At 42.8% G+C, this 20,621-nt stretch overlaps 1 protein-coding gene across 1 annotated transcript in view; it reads right to left on the reverse strand.

The window, feature by feature from the left end:
* SKAP1 (src kinase associated phosphoprotein 1) overlaps positions 1 to 20,621 on the reverse strand; it is a 280,423-nt gene that overhangs the window by 46,707 nt on the left and 213,095 nt on the right. Inside the window, exons 5-6 of the mRNA XM_004764740.3 lie at positions 2,899 to 2,976; positions 1,962 to 2,045 (exon numbers count right to left, since the gene is read on the reverse strand). Of these exons, the coding sequence (XP_004764797.1) occupies positions 1,962 to 2,045; positions 2,899 to 2,976 (162 nt within the window). The remainder of the gene's footprint in view (positions 1 to 1,961; positions 2,046 to 2,898; positions 2,977 to 20,621) is intronic.

The following is a 20,621-nucleotide window of genomic DNA, read 5'->3' on the forward strand; positions in this document are numbered from 1 at the left end:
TGAGTACAGAGGATTCTGAATGAATGAACGTGGTTCCTGGCTTTGTATTCAGATATGCCAACCACTTATTTAAATGCAAAGGAAATGAAAACGTTTTTACAATTATGTAAATGTTATATTAGTTGGAAGGTTTAAAATAAGAAAATAGCTCCTGGCTGGCTTGTACACCTAGAGTTTGGGGAAGAAATTGTGGCTGCTGGGCTGGAGAGTGGTCTGGGGGTTGGATGAAAAGCGGGGCATGGTTTTTGAGCTATGTGGCTATGATGGCCAAGTAAGGCTTCACACTGAACCCCTGGATGGGAAAGTCTCTGGGGAATGTAAGAGGGTGAATCCAAGATGAAGTCAGGGATACCTGTGGCTGGCAGAAAGGCAGGGTGAGCCAACTGCCTTGAAGCCCAAGGGCGAATCGTAAGGAGGCCAAGTCATTTAGCAAAGCTGCAATTCTTTCTGCTACCTTAATAACAAAGGAACAGGAAATCTGAAGGCCATTGGGTAGATATCTCATTATTCCCTGGGACTGGGTATCTGGGCATTAGGAGATGCATAGTCCTGGGAAGGAAGGAAGAGGGGATAAACAGAGCATGGAAGGAAAAAGAAGGGTTTATTGGAGTCACTGGCCTCTATGCCAAGCGGGCAGATCCTGAAGAAAGCCCCCACAAGAACTGACACATTGCTTTTCTTTCTTGCTTGCTTCATAGAATTATTCCTGGGGCTAGTTAGAGTATGCAGGAGGGTTCCTTGTTGAAAGTTTGTATTCACTTACAATGATGATTTTTAACTTGTATTTAATTGTGGCTGCCTCCAATTTGTGCTTGTATCCTGTTCCTTCTCACAAACTCAGTGACTGTTAAGCACGGACGGGAGGTCTTCTAGGGATAGCATCTGAGGGTTGTGCTTGATAGACTCAGTGGTGGCTCATTAAGAAGCTGCCTCTGGCCTGAGTCAACACTTCACTGCTGCTGCCATCTGGCTGGAGGGTGTCTCTTGGGCACAGCAAACATTTGGGTCTCAACACTCCATGGCTCTAGGGATGTCCACTGGACTATCTCCCGGTACTCAGTAGGGTAAAGTTGAGAGCACATTCTTAGAGAGTTTGAGCCCAGGGGTTCTATTTCTGGGCTGTCAGTAACCTGTTCAAATCCTTCTCAGATTTTTAAAAAATATTTTAATGATATTATCAACGTCTATAACAAGTTTGAGCTTCTTTTTTTAAAAAAGATTTTATTTATTTATTTGACAGAGAGAGAGATCACAAGTAGGCAGAGAGGCAGGCAGAGAGAGAGGGGGAAGCAGGCTCCCTGCTGAGCAGAGAGCCTGATGTGGGACTTGATTCCAGGACTCTGAGATCATGACCTGAGCCGAAGGCAGAGACTTAACCCACTGAGCCACCCAGGTGCCCTGACAGTTTGAGACTCTTAAAAAAGAAAAAGAATGCCAAGGTGTTCAACCTTGATAATATTAGTCATAATAAAAGAAAACTTTTTTAACATTTCATTTTATTTTTTAAAAGATTTATTTGAGAGAGAGCACAAGCATGTGCTTGCACGTGAGTGGGGGGAGGGGCAGAGGGAGAGAACTTTCAAGCAGACTCCCCGCTGTGTGCAGAACCTGACCTGAGGCTTGATCCCATGACCCATGAGACCATGACCCATGAGATCATGACCTGAGCTGAAACCAAGAGTCAGATGCTTAACCACGTGAGCTACCCAGGCGTCCCAGAGACAACCTTTTGATATGCTGACCACATGATCCTAGTGTTTAAAGGGGAAATTATTTCTAAATTGGCAGCTGAGTTTTTGGGGATGGGCAAGGTGTTACTTACCCAAGCCTCTTTCTTTCCCAAGCATGTCCCTTTATGGGTGTTAGTTAAAGACTGCTATCTTGAGATCTAAGTGCTTGAGAATTTACGAAGTGCTTGCATCCAGGAGTGAGATGCTGCTGTGCAAATGAAGAACACTTACTTTTCTCATTAGCGTAGTAGTAGAAGAGGCCTCTGCTGACAACACACCACCGCTTCTGCCACTCCGATCCGAAGAAACTGTGATCTAGACGGAACAGCAGTAAGGGACATAAATTCAGGTAACTACAGCCACTGACGAGTCTGTAAAGTCCAACACACAGTCCAGTGTGTTATTGTTTTATTTCCTAGGTTAATGGACTGTAAAACCCTCCCTTGCACTCCCGCAGGCTATCCCATATTGACTCAGAGTCCAGAGGGCTCGTTCACTTAAAGGTCCAGATTCTAAACAGGGTTTGCCTGTTCTGACCCCTCATGGCTGTCCCGCTATCTATCTTCCTTTATAGCTTTCGGGTTCTAATCTTGTCTAGTACTTTTCAAATGCTCTGTGATACTTTCATGTGGTGCCTTTTAGCAAACCAAGCTGATGCTCCAGGCTGGGGGCATGAGAACGGCTTTGGTTGCACTAAGGCAGTTTGCATTTGAGAGCTAATCCTGGGACCCCGGGCTTACTAGGGTAGCAGGATTGACTTTAATCCAGTGAATGACAGGTCAGCAGTTGGGTTGCTTCACACAGGATGCAAAATTACACTCTTGGCAACATAGTTTTACTCTATGGGAACACAGTGAGAGATGAGAACAAGAATATCATCACTCATTCACTCAACAAGTGTTTATTAAGCACCTGTTGTGTACCAGGTGAGCAAAGCAGAACCAGTTCTTATCCCGAGGGAGCTCACAGTGGCCTGAAGAGTCTGGGGCATCTCTTTTCAGCCTACACACACACACCAGACTTCTTTTCCTCTCCCGCCTTCCTTTGGGCCTTCCCCCTCCTGAGCACAGAACTGGGCATAGAAAAAGCACCTGCTGTGTTAGCCCTCTTTCCCCTCATTTCCCTTCCCTTCCTGGAACGTTCTGAGACCTGTGGGTCTGGTCAGTACCTTTGCTTTTCTTCTCCAAGTATCCTTGCTTGATGATGTTATCAAGCTCTTGAGCTCCTTTTAGGAGGTCTTCCACTCCTAAAAGGAACAACAACAGGATGCTTTGTTGAAACCTGGCAGGATTTTCTTTTATTTAGGCTCCTTTCGATAATCCACATTAATGAAGGGGGCACAGAAGGGCAGTTGCTTAAATAAAGCACAAAATAAAACAATTTTTATATGACCGGGGGGAGAAAGCAAATTTTCTTTCTTCCTAATTATATCTAATGTCAAAATCACTTATAATGATCGAAAGCTACCTTAGTTTGTGCAAGGAGAAATAGCTGAAATATGTACTGATTGGCAAGAAAAGGACTCCAGAGAATTAAGAATTTGCTGTGGGTATAAGCTCCAAATGCAATAATCCACATTGAGACGATCAAAAGTCAAATGAATAGCTACCAGCAGAGAAAAGCTTAATGAGTGATAGAGTTCACCATAAATGCAGCCACCTCTGTGACAGTAAGAAGCTCACACTCATTCTTAAAAAAAGAAAAAAAGAGAAAACAACAAAACAGAAAACTACCTCGTGAACATAAATTTTATTAAGTTTGCACAGAGAAGGGCTATGCAAGCTGAACTGGTAGTAAGTGCCATGCCCTGGTTTTGTCCAACTATGAGAAAGGGTCTAAGAACGGTGGGAGCCTTTACTGAGAGAGGACTCTGGACCTGGCGTCGGCCTTCAAACGTATGCGCTAACATCCTTGACTTCCAGTCAGCTTCATTAGGTACAAATTTATTGAGAAGTGAGGATCCTCATCCATTGTTCACTACTGAGGTTTATACTTGTTTTACAGAAGGGAGGGGTCAAAGACAAATGGGAAGGAATGAACTCCTCGAAAAATAAAATGGAACAAGAACGGCAAACAATAAAAAACCCTTTAAAAAAAAACCCTTTAAAAACCCTTTAAGTCCAGGGGCGCCTGGGTGGCTCAGTCGTTAAGCGTCTGCCTTTGGCTTAGGTCATGATCCCAGGGTCCTGGGATCGAGCCCCGCATCGGGCTCCCTGCTTGGCAGGAAGCCTGCTTCTCCCTCTCCCACTTCCTCTGCTCATGTTCCTACTCCCGCTGTATCTCTATCAAATAAATAAATAAAATCTTTGTTTTTTAAAAGAATTTATTTATTTATTTGACAGAGAGATCACAGGTAGGCAGAGAGGCAGGCAGAGAGAGAGGAGGAAGCAGGCTCCCCACTGAGCCGAGAGCCTGATGTGGGACTCGATCCCAGGGCCCTGAGATCATGACTCGAGCCGAAGGCAGTGGCTTAACCCACTGAGCCACCCAGGTGCCCCAAATAAATAAAATCTTAAAAAAAAATACAAGTCCATGAGACTGAGGAAAAAAAATACAAGTCCATATTTCTTTCTTTCTTTTTTTTTTTTAAAGATTTATTTATTTATTTATTTATTTGACAGAGAGAGAGAGAGAGAGAGAGATCACAAGTAGGCAGAGAGGCAGGCAGAGAGAGAGAGAGGAGGAAGCAGGCTCCCTGCTGAGTAGAGAGCCCGATGCGGGACTCGATCCCAGGACCCTGAAATCATGAACCGAGCCGAAGGCAGCTCCTTAACCCACTGAGCCACCCAGGCACCCCCATATTTCTTTCTTTTTAAAGTCTGTTTTATTGTTTTAGTAATCTCTATACCCAACAAGGGACTTGAACACATGACCCTGAGATCAAGAATTGCGTGCTCTTCTGACAGAGCCAGCCAGGTGAATTAGGAGAAATGAAGGGAATGGCCTAGCAGAATCCTAATGTTTGTTCTTTTTAGTCTCCAAAACCAAAGCTCTTTTGGTTTCCCTTAATAGATTTAGAAATCAGAATAAAACACAAACCAAATTAAGGCACAACCCCATACAAATCACCTGGGTAACCTATACAATACCTTGAGATTTTGGGTGAAATCATTGTTTTGTCAATTGCTCAATTTTTTTTTTTAATCTACAATAACTAACACTTATTCAAGGGTGGCTATGAGCTGGCACTTACTTCTTGTTTAAAACATTTCTTGTTTAAAAATCACATTTTCAGGGCGCCTGGGTGGCTCAGTGGGTTAAGCCCATGATCTCAGGTCATGATCTCAGGGTCCTGGGATCGAGTCCCGCAGCTTCCTCCTCTCTCTCTCTGCCTGCCTCTCTGCCTACTTGTGATCTCTCTCTGTCAAATAAATAAATAAAATCTTTAAAAAAAAATCACATTTTCAGACAGTTGAAAATGCAACTCATATTTTACCTTTTGCTTCTAAGCAGTTTTGAAATTAGTTTTAAACATGGAGATCCAAAGAGTTTTTCTTTTTTCGTGTGTCGAAGTGCCTGATTCTTTCTATTCGTCCTTACTGTCAACTTCCTTGTTCCCGGACTACGTTCATCTGTGTGCTCTACAGTGAGCAAACTCTGTGGCTGCTATAAATCCTCCCAGATGGGTCTCAGGGTGCACACGGGAGATGAGCAGCGGCAAAGGGAAGTTCATTTGTCTAGGATCCTTGCATTCCTCCCAGCCCTCAGAAAATTCCAATGCCTCTCTGAAAACGCTCTCCAAGAAAAGACAAACTGAACCCCTAAAGGCGGAGTGGCTGGGTTTCGGGGACCCGGCGTGGCTCAGAAGGAAGGTCCTTTGCAGGAGACCCCGTCCTCTCTGCAGCTCTGGCAAAAAGTGCTCCTAGAGGCCTAAAAATTAACAGAAAGATGGAAGGGAATGAGAAGAACAGGATCTCCTAAGCTTGGAGGATCCATCCCTTCCTCCAGTTTTGTCCTTTTCCTTTTTCCTTTCCTAAGGTCTTGTTAAACTTAGAGACACAGCTTCTTGTTAAAGATGCCGAGAGTCTGAATCATAAAAGACGTGTTAAACGTTCTATTAGAATCCAAGCCTCCTTTTTTTTAATGCAGATCTAAATGCCATTTTATGGAACATCTATAATTATGAAAATGGGAAGACATTGCCTCGTGTGCAGGGAGAGTCTGTGAGTATGAATATTACATTAATGTGCCCACACCAGCTCACTGATCCTGCTGGCAGGAGCATAAAAAATGCTTGAGTGAAACTTTTATTTAGATGTTAAGACTCCAGGCCCCAGCGGGGTGACAGAGACAGTCCCTGCGAGCTGCCATCAGAGAGAGAGTTTGAATTGAATTACCCAGGGGGGAAGGAAGTAGAGATGAGCAGTGCTTCGCTTATTTAATTTCATTTACTTTCAGTACATTATCAGCATGAGGCTTTTCTCTCCCCACCAACCGAAACCCAAGAATGCCACCACCAAGAAAACAAAGACACAATGCTGCCGAGATGTTTGAACTCTAAGTCACGAATTCTAGGAAACTAGGGGTCAGCCTCGTCACCAGCTTCTCTCCCGAAGAGTCACACTTAGTTTGCTAAAATTGGGCAGGGAATGAGTTGCTGAATTTTCTCTCTTGGTTATTCACCAATAGATTCTGAAGAGTACCAGAGCTAGAAATGCAGTATTTTAATGCGCTGCATTTTTAGCAAGATGTGTTATGTTGCTTTCTTATGAGAAGGGATCGCTACTGATGAACTCTCTTGCCTGGTTCCCCTTATGGGCAGTGGGGAAAATGGGATGATAGGTGAAGTTTGAAAATTATTTGAAAATAAAAAAAATTAGGAAATCGAATCAAATCAATCTCGATTCTAGTGATGGTCTTCAGTACAAGGCACTGTGTGGTGAGTATAATAACAGAATCATTCTCAGTGTATGTTGACGCCGAGCTCCATTTCATTAGCTCCATGATCTATCAGACAAATCCAGAAAAACCAAGATGGGAAGCCATTGTGGCAATCCAGCTGTCTCATCTCTCAGTGTCTGCTCGGAGTCCTACTGATCAAGAACCAGTGATCCTAGGACGCACCATGTCAGCCATGGTCCTGGGGTGATGAGGCAGGAGGGGCCTTCTGTGCTCGAGTCCACACCTTCTGGCAAATGAACAGATCTGCAGAGCTTCTTAATGCCTGAGAGAAAGTATGTAAATGCTCTGCAGGATGATAATAAAAATAGGAAGAAGCTGCAAATAATGGCATGAGTTGCTATTTTAAGGCAAAAACATTTATATTTAAGGATACAATTTTTAAAAAATAATCAAGGCTTTTTGCCCATTACCTGAAAAAAAGATATCACCGTCTTAATGAAAAAATAGAAATGATTTAGATTTATTGGGAATAAATGGCCTTCTTGGATAAACCTAAGGGTGTATCACATTGTATCAGCACAAAACAGAATTACATTCGTGTTATAATCTCTCTCTACCACAGCACTTAACTAAATCTCCCAGAATAGCTCATATAAAGAAAAGATTCACTTAGCTGAAGGATGTGGGGCTATAAAGATAAGATCAGTAGAGAAGTGTTACCTAGAAGTGATGGCCACCCAACTTTCATGGCAGATGAAGATAAAAGAAATTCTCAGACATCTTTCTCTCCTCATCCAGATGCCTTTAAACCCTTGTTTCCCACCCACACCCAACTCTGTAGTAAAAAACGACAGAGTAGGATTCCATCTCTCAGCGCTAAACAGGACTCCACAGTCAGCTGTGCACCGCAACAACAATGGGGACCCTTTAGAGTGTGATACATTTCCATAAAGCAGTCAATAAAAAAGACACAGGAGCTTATGTGAGTCACGGCCTATTTAATCAGCTGCGTTCTAGCCCACTGAGAAAAGAGAATTGGAGAAATCACTTGGTAACACCGCAGCACAAGGCTAACAGCACAAGAGGCCACACCATTTCACTGCAAAAAGGCTGCAGCCCCTGCAAAACCAACCAGATGCCCGTGAACTTTCATTATGGGCAGCTGGCTTGGTTTCTTGTTAAACCAACCTGAAATGAAAATCAATGATTTTTTTAAAAAAACATCTTTTGTTAACCCCCACATGTTCCATGAGCTGTGGACCTCTCTCATCCTTGTTTTTCCTTTCAATTTAAGTTCTTTTCAATCGTTTGGGAAAGGGACCAAACTCCAGCTTAGAGACTGATAGCTACAAGAAGTGAATTTCAGGCAGGGTGAAGGTTACCAGGCTCCCCCCTTGCAGTACCCATGATGAGAACCCTGGGGCGTTGAGTGGATGATGTTGGAGAAAATTTAGTATTTGAAGGCTGGGGATGGTAAAGCACCATCTGCATTTCCAATCCACTCATAGTTTGCTGGTATATGTACATTTGTAGACAAGCAACAGTCACATACTTCACAATGCCTCAAACATACGCAGGGGAAGAATATCGCAGGGAGGGCTGGGAGGGTAGTAGTTTCCTGTCTGGTGGTCACTGGTCCTAAATCTCCTTTGCATTTGGTTTCCGTGGCCTTCTTTAATAAACTCCTTAACAGGGGGCACCTGGGTGGCTCAGTGGGCTAAACCTCTGCCTTCAGCTCAGGTCATGATCTCAGGGTCCTGGGGCCAAGCCCCGCATCAGGCTCTCTGCTCAGCGGGGAGTCTGCTTCCCCACCCCCTCTGCCTGCCTCTCTGCCTACTTGTGACCGCTCTCTGTCAAATAAATAAATAAAGCAAAATCTTTAAAAAATAAAAACCTGTTAATTAGGGTAACAGTCCAGACAGCGTAAAAATCTGTAGAAGAAATCATGTTATACTGAGGATAAAGAAAATTTGTGAGAGATTCTACGCCAATGAGAAGTACTAAGAAAAAAAATAGATGAACAAAATAATTAAAATTAATACGCTTTAATAAAAATGAAAAAAAAACCCTAAGTTTTAAATCTGCATTTATTTAAAAAAATATTTTGTTTATTTATTTGACAGAGACCACAAGTAGGCAGAGAGGCAGGCAGAGAAAAAGAGGGGGGAAGTAGGCTCCCCACTGAGCAGAGAGCCTGATTCGGGGCTCCATCCCAGGAATCTGGGATTATGACCTGAGCTGAAGGCAGAGGCTTTAACCCACTGAGCCACCTAGGCACTCCTAAATCTGCATTTAAGAAAAGATTTATTTATTGATTTGATATCAGAGAGAGAGAGTGAGAGATACCAAGCTGGGGGAGGGGCAGGAGGAGGGGAGAGACAAGCAGACTCTGCTCTGAGCACAGAGGACAACATGGGGCTCTATCAGAGGACTTTTAGCTGAAATCAACAGTCGGACGCTTAACCAACTGAGCCACCCAGGCTTCCCTTAATCTGCATTTTATGAAGCATGTTTATATCTCATTTGAGCTTCACAGCTGCCCTATGAAGTATGTATTATTATCAGCTCTACTTTACAGACCAGGAAACTGAGGCTCAGCGAGATTGCCAACCTTACTGAACGCTGCTCAGCTGAAGAGCCTATCTATGCTCTTTCCACCACCTGAGCCTAGGTTGAGACACCTGAGGAATGATAGCGTCTTCCTACCTCACGCTCCCACACAAGGAGACCCATTTAAGTAGGGGGAAAGTCACAGAGGCGGTTATTCTAGTGGCTGGTGTCATAAAATTATTTTAAGGTACTATATTCCTTTTTTACTTTTTAGTGTCCTGGCTGACTCATCTGTAGAGTCGCCTCCTAGGCAAGTCTGTGTAAAGTCTGAGAGGTCAATAGATACACAGTACACAGCAAAATAAAAGAACATAAGAGAATGTGAGCAAAGGATACACAGGTTAAGAAAACGCAGAAGGAAGCGAGCTGGAGCTCTCCCAGCCGGTACTTGGCCACCAAGGTTTGGAAGGTGTCTCGTGAGGTGAGAGTGGTATCTAGGAGAATGAAGCCCTGCTCCAGTGCAGGGCTCACCCAGAAATCTTGAATGTGACTTGTCTACTCTTTAAAGAAGAAGATTTGGTTTAAAAAGAAAGGGGATTTGGGGGTGCCTGGGTGGCTCAGTCAGTTAAACATCTGACTCAGGTGATGATCTTGGGGTAGTGAGATCGAGCCCTGTGTCGGGCGCCACACTGAGCATGGAGTCGGCTTGGGATTCTCTCTTTCGCTTACCCTCTCCCCCCCACCCCTGCTCACACTCTCTCTCCCTCAAAAAAGAAAAAAAGAAATATTTTTACGCTAAATATCCAAAATTGGTTTTCTTTTCACAAAACATTCCACCAATAATGCCAAGCTGTAAGGTAACATAGAAACCATGAATATTCATGGAGGGTGAAGAGCCTTCTCTTTCCTACAAAAAGGCACCACACTAATCCTCTAAGAGGCCTGTGGTCTTGGGCGATGCTCCTCTCTACATCTTCACTTTCAGTGGAAGTTTACTTATAAGAAGTGAAAGTATTAGAAAAAAGCCCTTCCAATGTCAACACGCTATTTCTAGCAATTAAATGAACGGTAATAATAATCAGAAGCATCTTCTGTGTAAATATTTCACTGTAAAGAATGACTAACTCAGAATAATAATCCACTGATTCTCAATCATGGCATGATGACACACTGGTGTTTTTGATCAGTTGGAGGTGTTCGTCTAAAGGGCAGAGATTTTGAATAATTTACTTTTAGAATGAGAACGGAGTCAACATTTTTCTTAATAATACCATTCATCTGCATTCTGATATGCTTTCTTAAGGGAAAAAGTCAATGAAAAATAATTTAGAGTGTATCTTACTCATGCTAGAGTCTATGATACTAAACGCATCAGATGCACTGATACAACTGTGGCAATCAAGAATTCCCCCAGTGCCTTATTTCCTTGAAAAAAATTGGTATTTCTTCAAAATTGTGGGTGTTCCACAGAAGTGGGTTGAGCACATAAATGTTGGTAGACATGTGATACGGTGAGAAAAAGGCTAAGAATTCATGTGATCTCCACACAAACTGTTTAAACCCAGAAAGCCTCTTGTGTCTTCTGATTTCTTAATTTAATTTAATTTTTAAAAGATTTTTATTTATTTGACAGACAGAGATCACAAGTAGGCAGAGAGGCAGGCAGAGAGAGAGGGGGAAGCAGGCTCCCTGCTAAGCAGAGAGCCCAATGTGGGGTTCGATTCCAGGACCCTGAGATCAGGACCTGAGCTGAAGGCAGAGGCTTAACCCACTGAGCCACTCAGGCGCCCGTGTCTTCTGATTTTATTTATTTATTTATTTATTTATTTATTTATTTTTAAGATTTTTTTTTTTATTTATTTATTTGTCAGAGAGACAGCGAGTGAGAGCGAGCACAGGCAGACAGAATGGCAGGCAGAGTCAGAGGGAGAAGCAGGCCCCCTGCGGAGCATGGAGCCCGATGTGGGACTCGATCCCAGGACACTGGGATCATGACCTGAGCCGAAGGCAGCTGCCCAACCAACTGAGCCACCCAGGCGTCCCTGATTTTATTTATTATGCGTATCTGTAACCCAGCCCCCTCAGCTTTATTGTTATCCTAGGAATCCATCCTTAATACTGAGCCACAAAGATCCAAGCTACCTGAAGCCTCTTCAACAGCCAACCCACGGTAAATAGCAACCGTGCAAAGTGAGAATCCGGGTACCAATCTGGGCGGCAATGCCCAAATGGCCCTGTGACTGCCATAAGGAGGTGGAGAGGATGTAAAATGCCGCATTGTCTGTTTACAAACGTTGAAGGATCACTGTATTCCCTCCTTGTCCTGCGGCAGATCACCATTATAGATGTGTTACTCGAAGGCATTTCTCTAAAATGAATGATAAAATATAATTTCCAAATCTATTCATTTACTACTCCATTGGACTGTGATAGGAACACGGAGAAAAGGAAAGCAAAAGAAAAGAGACTTGCCTGGTTTTGGAATTACTTTTTTAGGGGTTTGGAATCACTTTTTTTTATTTGGTTTACTTTCCTCCTGTCTACCATATTGTAGCCAGAAATCACTTTTCTGAAACATAGATGTGGTCATGTCACATTCCTGCTTAAAGCTTTTAATAGTTCCCAATTACTTACAGGATGAAACTCAAGCTCTCTAGCCTTAACAGAAACCTTATGGGAAAAAAAAAAAATAAATAAATAAAATACTTTGGTCACAGCTACTTTCCAGTTTCATTTTCTTCCAGCCCCCATACCTCCTGATACTCCAGCAACAGTAAGGAACAGACTGCCTTCTGGAACATGCCATGTACTTCATATCGCAGAGCTTTGCTCATCCATGTTTCCTGCTTGGGAGTTCCTCCTCCTGTCTCTCCATTTTCCAAGTAGGGCATGCTTCTTTAAGACTCCATTCAAATGTCACATCTTCTCTGAATCTATTTTCCTTCTGTAGAATTATATACTCCTTCTCCTGTGCTCTAATACAATTTTCTATAGGGTGTTCTTATATTTTCTATAGGGTTCCCAGAGGCCCTGAAACTTTTCTCCAATACTCTCTAGTCTTGCCTCTTCACTTAGGTTTATGTAAGACCTTAGTTACTAGGTAGAGCTACTATGAACAAGGAAATGGAAAAGGGCCACCTCTGGGAAAAGGAATGTAGCTGTGGGTCTAGGTAGAAGGCAGTAGGGAGGGAGGATGGTCTAGAAAGCGAAGAGAGGGTAAAAGTAGATCTTGCACTCATAGAAGAGACATGAACTGAGGACGAAACTCAGTGAACAGACATCATAGCACCTAGATCGAAATGGGGGAACGAGAAGAGCCCAGTACAGTACAGTACAGCTGTGCACCTAGTGGGACGGGCAGTGTTTGCACCGCAGCTGTCTCGGTAAGGAGAGTAAGAAGACTGAGCAGCAACTGGGACACGCCGACAGCTGAGAGCCATCAGGGCTAGGGTGTACTTGAAGTAACTGTTGAACTGATGTGGGATTAAGAACGATCCTTCCCTAAAATATTCCACAGTAAAGGCTAAGGAGTTTGGTGCTAATTATTTAATTTCTTGAAGCCTGAAGAACAGCTGCTGGTGGAAACTATGGTCCCTTTCAAGGGCAATAGAATCATTATTCATTAGTTCTCCCTGTATCCCCTGGGGCCTAGCACACACAGTAGGTGCCCGATAAGTATTTGTTAAGCTGAACTGAAACCACGCCTAATGGGACTTGTGGTCTAAGAAGGCAATATGGGAATGAATATTTGGTGGCTAAATCATTTCCACCTAAGCCACAAATGGTAATTTCTGTTCTGCTGTATATTTATAATTTTAATATTAAGATTGGTAACATGAAATAAGAAAAAAAAAAGGGGGGGGGAGGGGAGAAGAAGCTTTAACCAAGAGAACAAGGAGGAAGTGGGCAGTGCAGAAGCCAGGATGAGTAACGGGACTAAAAATGATAGGAAGAGGGGCAAAGAGAGCCTGGGGGGAAAATTAGAAAAAATGCCATGAACCTCAACTGGAGGGAATTACATTTCTGAGCCTATTTCACAGCCGTGTTGAGATACCAGCTGTCTTCACCTCAGCTCTTATCCATCTTCAGGAGAGCATCAGTGGAATCCAGAGGAAGCCATAAATGGATGAAGGACTGAGCCCAAACTCCCAAAACTTAAACGGATAACCAAATACTTTTCAGAAATAGCTGTTGAAAGCCACTTCTGAGCTACAGACCTTGAGTGGCTGAGAACTTGACCTCTTCTGATAGTACTTCCCTAGTCTTATTCTCTTGTTTCCCTGAAAAAGTGGTATTTTTCCTCTTTGAACTTCCGCAGGCACATCTGTTCAGCATCCTATATGCAGACATCCTATGTGTGCCTGAGCATTTAATACAGCTGACAGTGAGAGCTATGTGGGGATTAGTGTACCCGAATCCCAGGGTCTCTATTTTAGTTACTCTCTGAACCAGAAGATTTCAAAGAGAAATCAAATGATAATGATTTTGCCTTCTTCGTGTGTCTCTAGTTAGACATTCGGATATCATCAGAGCGCTGCATCGAGAAAACTTTTAAAGCAAACAAAGCAGAAAATAAAAAAGAAGACTCAGGAACTAATTATCGTGATTCTCTGGGGGTATTTCAGGGTGGGTGATCTAATGAGAACTCTCACACCCCATCAGGAAGAACTTGATGGGAATGCAATGATCTTAGCATTGTGGCTTTGACCTGGTGTGTATCATCTACTGGACAAAGCGTCCTTCCCAAGCCAGATCACACTCCCAGCTAGCTCTCTGGGTATCTATGGGCAGCAGTATGAGAACAGACAGAAAAAGGATGACTGTACTAAGGAACCTTTAGGGCAAAAATCGCCCCCTTTTCTTTTAAGTTACACATCTGAGGCTTAAAATCTCTTTTGAGTCTTCTGATTCATTTGATAAAACTCAAGCAAGTTTGAAGTAAGTCGAACTTTGTGAGGGAAAAAATTAGAGAGGGGAAAATGAGGGTGATGTTTCTAGACCCAAAAGTTTCCAACCAAATCACCAAGTCTGTAATTGCAAAATAAAAACACTAAATCTCAATATCTATTTGCACAGCTCATTAACTAAGGGCTCACACTCAGCAAACAGAGAGAGAGGGTGGGAAAAAAAAGAAAACAAAAAAAGGAACCTTCAGTACCAAATACATGTGGAAAGTTACTACAGAGACCTGTCCTGCCCTGGATCTAAGCTAGACTCTGTCCAGCTAGGCTGCTGTCAGATGCATGGGGTCTGTCCGTCTTTATGGCTTATTTAGAAAGTAGCAAATAGGGATGACGCAAAGTGTCTTTTGTCAGACTGTGCTGGAGAGAGAAGGAGAACATTCCTTTCCCCACTGAGCATTATGAACATTACGGCAGGCACTCGACCTGCTCTGCTACTGGGACAACATGATTTACAATGTGAAAAGGGAAAGCCTAAATCACCAAGTAATGAAAACATTAAAGTTAATGCATCACAAGTGAGGAATTTATTACCATTAACTCCAATAAACAGTTATAAAACACTCGTCCTTTCCTGTCCATGCACAGGGACACAGACACTGGACTTCATTAAGCTCAACTTTCTTTTCTTCCTCACTAGACCAGTCATGTGTGTTTGAACCAACCACCATTTATTGTTAAGTGGACTGGTTCATTTTCCAGGACTGTAGAAAGCTGAAGGCACATCCATTTTGCTTCACGGTGCTTGGTACAGACGGATGAAAAAGCAAAGTTTAGAAGACATGCAGCTCGGTGTTGCTATATAAGTTTATTTAAAAGTCCCTAAAATGTATGTCTGTTAAAAGCAGAGTAGCTCTTCCGAGCAGCCCTTCTCAGAAGCAGGCATATAAGTAATACTGCCTGGTGAGGAGGGTGGCATATTGGATGCCAAGGCACGTCAGGTGCGTTTAGCTGAATAATTTTTCCCTTGTTATTGTTTGGTTTAGCACCTTAGAAGCCTCAGATGGAAACCCATTTCCTTCCAACATTCTTCTCTGTCACAGGGGCATGCCAGTTTATTACCTTAAGGTTGTTCATGAACAAAAGAGGCTGCACATATTGGATGGCTAGGGTACATTGGTTACAGACTCATTTGTTTTCCAGGAAGAAAAGAACGAAAGTGTCTTTTTGGAGAGCCAACTCTAACTGTGGAATTGCCTATGTGGTACAGACAGGAGGGGCAGCATGAAATTCAGGCTTCCTGGACCAAATAGTTACAGTGGCAACAACGATAATATTAACATTTTATGTTTGGATAGCACTTTAATTAGTGTTTGTTAAATGGTTTCCTTTATGGCACCTCTTTGATTCTGATACAGACAGAAAGGCCTTACCAGTCTAGAGTTCTGAGGCTGAAAATAAGGCTTAGGGAGAGTAAGTGACTTTCTCACAAAGGCTGGAAAGAAGGGTCAAGACACAAACTGGTTTCAGTTTTGTTTTTAAGCTCCAAATCCTGTACTTTCCCCCCCCTACACATTTGCATCATAAATCACGTTATAGTCATAACTATAACATAAAGTCAAGATGAATAATTTTTTTTTGAGATGAAGAATACTTTAATTCTAGATTTCTCTATTCAGATTTCAGGGTTTTTAGGACCAACTCTGCTAAGCCTCTATGGTATCAGTATTGCCAGAGGAGCCTGGGAGTTGTCGGGACATGGTCTTTGGCATCCCCCAAAAGGCAGGTGCCTGGATGACCTCCCTGTCCGAGGTTCACAGGGATGTCAAGCTTCACCCACTGAGTGGACTTGCTGGGCCTCTCATGGGCTAAACTATGTGGAATGTAGGAAAGGGGTCTGGATACAGAATCCGAGCAGCATATCCTATGATACCCAAGCCAAATTTCTGGAAGTAAGACCAGCTGTCCTAAAGCAGCATAATTTGAGCAGGCAGCAATACTTAAGGGAACTCTTCCACATCTTATTTCATCACATATGTTAGCATCTCCGTAAGGCACCCTAATGTGGTCATAGCCCATATGACCACTGGAGAGGTCACAGGGCTCTCCAGTGGTGATGGAGCAAATGACTTTGCTGCTCATTTTACCGATGGGGAAACTAAAGCCCCACCAGCTAGATGCTGTGACTCACCCAATGATGTCATTAGGTGACTCACTCAACAGTGGCATGATGTGACATGACCCATGGCGAGGTGACTAATTTGTTGTAGAGTTGAGAAGAGAAAAAGAGTTTTCTGACTCCAGCATGATATCACCCTTTTGTTCCCATAGTCAGGTAAGCCTGGCACAGGGGGTTTAGTTGCTGTGGGGAAATGAGACCAGGGAGGTCCCAAAGCTTGCGGAAGATAGTTCGGTGAGAGTAAGAAGCCATCCTGAAAACACGTGGACTATTAAGTAATAGCCCAAGTCCTGAACACTGAGGTCCCTAGTTTCCTTTCACTGCTCAGTTCCCAAAGCCCTGCTAAGTAGGTATATAATGGCACCATTGGGAGATTCATGGATCTTTCTCTGGAAAAATGAAAGACCTCAGAGTAGAGACCTATAGCTATAGATGTTTGGGAGACCTCAAGCAAAAATGGTTGGGTCCCCTCATCACTCTCAACTTCAGGCTTTCTTTTTTTTTTTTTTTTTAAAGATTGTATTTATTTATTTGACAGAGAGAGATCACAAGTAGGCAGAGAGGGAGGCATAGAGAGAGAGAGAGGAGGAAGCAGGCTCCCTGCCGAGCAGAGAGCCCGATGCGGGACTTGATCCCAGGACCCTGAGATCATGACCTGAGCCAAAGGCAGCGGTTTAACCCACTGAGCCACCCAGGCACCCCAACTTCAGGCTTTCTAAAGTGAGGCCCAGCAGTTGATATGTTCCACCTTGGCATGCAGAAATTTCTTTCTTTCTTTTTAAGATTTTATTTATTTTTTTGACAGAGAGATCACAAGTAGGCAGAGAGGCAGGCGGGTGGTGGGGGAAGCAGGCTCCTTGCTGAGCAGAGAGCTCGATGCAGGGCTCGATCCCAGGACCTTGAGATCATGACTTGAGCTGAAGACAGGGGCCTTAACCCACTGAGCCACCCAGGCACCCCCACACAGAAGTTTCGATCTGCACTTGGTGCCCCACTTTTAAATATAAGTAGGATCTAAGGATCACCAGACTTTGCAGAAAAGCTTCCAACATGCAAGACAAAGAGCAACACATGTAACAGATAAAAAGGAACTCAGGAAAGAGAGCTAACGTAGGATGCAGAAAAGAAAACGAAAAACCGAAGCAAACAAACAAAAAAGCCATCCTTAATCTTCCCAGAGGGATGAGGAGACATTACATCTATGAGATGATTAGAAAGGAACAGAGAGTGATCAGACAGCAAGAGAGGAGAGTCAGAAATTAAATATATCACAACAAACAATAGATGAGTCAGGAGATAGAATTGAAGAAATCTTAAAGAAACTGGGCAAAAAGATCAAGGGAAACAGAAGAACTAAAAATATTAGAACATAGAAAATAAAGGGAAAGAAATGATGGAGTTTTTCAAAATGAAGAATGTGAGTCTTCCAATCGAAAGGGTCCTCCATGCTCCCAGAATATGAATGGAAGAGAGACTCATACCTTGATAGTCATTGTGAAATTTTTGTAAAAGCTTCTGAATCAGGAGGGAAAACAGGTCGAATATAAAGAATGAAGAATCAGAATGGCATTGAGCGTCTCCACAACAATACTAGAAGCTGAAAGTCCATGAAGCAAGACAATCCAAAGTCTAAGGTGAAATGAGTTCCATCAGCGTTCTTACACCCAAACTGTCAATCAAGTGTGAAGGTAGAATAAAGAGGTTTTCAGAGATGCCTGGTCACAAGAAATCTGCCTCCTAGGCAGCCTTTTGCCGGCTGCCACCAGAGGCTGCACTCCACCAAAAAAAGGGAGTCCAGCAAGAAAGAAGGGGACGGTAGATCAGGTGAGACTCGGACAAAGGAGAGACAAAGGGAAGTCCCAGGGTGACAGCTGTGCCCTGGGCCTCCAGAACAGTCATAAGGGCTGGCAATAAATAAAATCTACATTAAAATCATGTATTAAAATCATGTAAGCCCTAAACCCAAACTAACTAAAAATGATGGTATAATCATGTTGGGAAGAGGAAGGGAGGAGGTTTGAAGGTTGGGGTGAGATAAGAATGTTAGATCCTCCTCTGCCATGCATGATATGAACTCAATAGATAATGCCTGAAATTGATAAATCAAAAAGGGCTGTATAATAATATTTAGAAATGTGGAAGTACACACCATAATTGATGAAAGAATTGAAAGGGTTTGCCTCTGGAGAGCAGTACTCCAGGATTGGGAAGGGCTGACTGCTTGTAGTCCTACAGTGTTTGATTTTTTTAAGATTTTATTTATTTATTTGACAGAGAGGCAGGCAGAGAGAGAGAGAGGGGGAAGCAGGGTCCCCGCTGAGCAGAGAGCCCAATGCAGGGCTCAATCCCAGGACCCTGAGACCATGACCTTAGCTGAAGGCAAAGGCTTAACCCATTGAGCCACCCAGGCACCCCCAGTATTTGATTTTTAAAAAACATTATGGGTGACTAAATACACAAAATTCTCAAGCTTGATATGAAGGGTGCATGTCAGAGGAATCCAGAAAAGAAAGAAGAAATCAGTGTAGAATAATGTGAAACAATTTGATTGAAAACACTTAACACAAAACCATGTTTGAATTAGGTATCATTTGACGAGTATTTTAATAATCTGTGGTCTTTATGCAATTTCAGGACTCATTTGCAGCTCTAATATTGTGCTTTGTTTGTAGCACAGGTCTGATTCTGCTTAAGCTTTTCCTGCATTGGAAGGAACCCACAGAAACAGCTGCCTTTTTCCATTGGAGATTTGTTTTACTTCACAAGTAACAAAGGGTATGCAATCCCATTATGAATTTTGGGGTCAGATGCCCAGGTTATGAACTTGGCTGCAGTTTACAGAATACTGTTGTATCATTGGGCATAGCCAGCGTTGGATAAAGTACCTGCAGGTGAAATCACATCAGGGAAAATCTATTCGGAAACTACCATGTGGGAGGCCTTGTGCCAGGGAGCAGAGAATTCCCAGGATGTCCCAGAAAGACAACTTGAGAGCACTGCAAAGGCACAGAGTGCAGACATGATTTTAATTTATAGGGTTGGAAAGGTACAAGGCCATAGAACAAAACACCTGTTGTCCTGCATTTATGTTAAAGGTTTCACCTTTTTAAAAAATAATCAGAAACACATCATCATCATTCTTGACATAAATTATACTTTCGATTGGAGGTGGAAATCCTGTTTTAAGAGTAGGAAGGGAAGGAAAAGTAAAACTGACTGCGTGTAATTTTTCAAGTGGGAACAGCGGCAATATGAAGATATATGGGCGTCAGACCCATTGATAGAGGAAGGAGGCTGTGCTCTCTTACCTCTTACAGTGTCACTCCTGTGACCTCTACCATTTGAAATGCTTTGATTCCACCTTGCCCAAGGGACCTGTGAGCACTGGGTAAAGGGATGAAGGATGCCTATGCCTGACCTCACCTTTACATTGTCTAAGGACTGGAGGTATAAATCAGCTTTCCCCTTGAAGACCTGAGTGTCAGAAGCTCATGTGAAATGTTGGAAATATTAAATGATGTCCCTTAGGCTTTTACTGTTACTCAGTTTTCTCCTGTAACCGGGAGAGCTGTTCACATGAAGGATACTCTCCCCCAGGACCTCAATTTGTGTATAAAATGAAGTATGAAACGCCAGCAACTTCTTGCCACTTTGGAAAGAAAATAAACAATTAGTGGTGGTTGCTCTTAGCCCATTGGTCCTGTTTATATATATGATCTCTCTGCGGGTTCTCTGAGAACAGTTTACACCAACGAAGGTGTGAGAGCACCCTCATTACACATCCTTATTTCCAAGATAATAAATTTGTGATTGTTAAAAAAAAAAACCAAAACTCCATGGACAATTCAAGACATTTTCGTGATGGGGAAAGACAAAAGTGTTTTCTTTTATCCTATTTAGCAGAGAAAGTGTGCTAATAATTAGAATTGATGAATAAAATGTCTGGGTGCCAGGGCCCCATTTCTAGCTCCTTGTCGTCTTCTCTCCATGAAAGACTTGAAGCACAGCTACGCAAAGGATATATTCCCTATCACAGAAACACGAATATGTGTTTATATAGAGACTTACAATTTTTAGAGCACTCTCAAACCTCTTATTTGGTTTGATTTTTATAACAGCCTGATGAGGTAGGTATTTATAGGATCTGGAATGAGAGGATAAAAGTAAAATGAAATAGTTTAAACAGCTGAGAAGAGAAGCCAGAGAATTATTTTTTAAAAATATTTTATTTATTGGGGTGCCTGGGTGGCTCAGTGGGTTGAAGCCTCTGCCTTCGGCTCAGGTCATGATCTCAAGGTCCTGGGATCAAGCTTCATGTTGGGCTGTCTGCTCAGCAGGGAGTCTGCCCCCCCCCGCCTACTTGTGATCTGTCAGATAAATAAATAAAATCTTTAAAAAAATATTTTATTTATTTATCTG

Source organism: Mustela putorius, unplaced genomic scaffold, assembly GCF_011764305.1.
Source record: "Mustela putorius furo isolate JIRA1106 unplaced genomic scaffold, ASM1176430v1.1 tig00003962_pilon_pilon_pilon, whole genome shotgun sequence".
Lineage (NCBI taxonomy): Eukaryota > Metazoa > Chordata > Mammalia > Carnivora > Mustelidae > Mustela > Mustela putorius.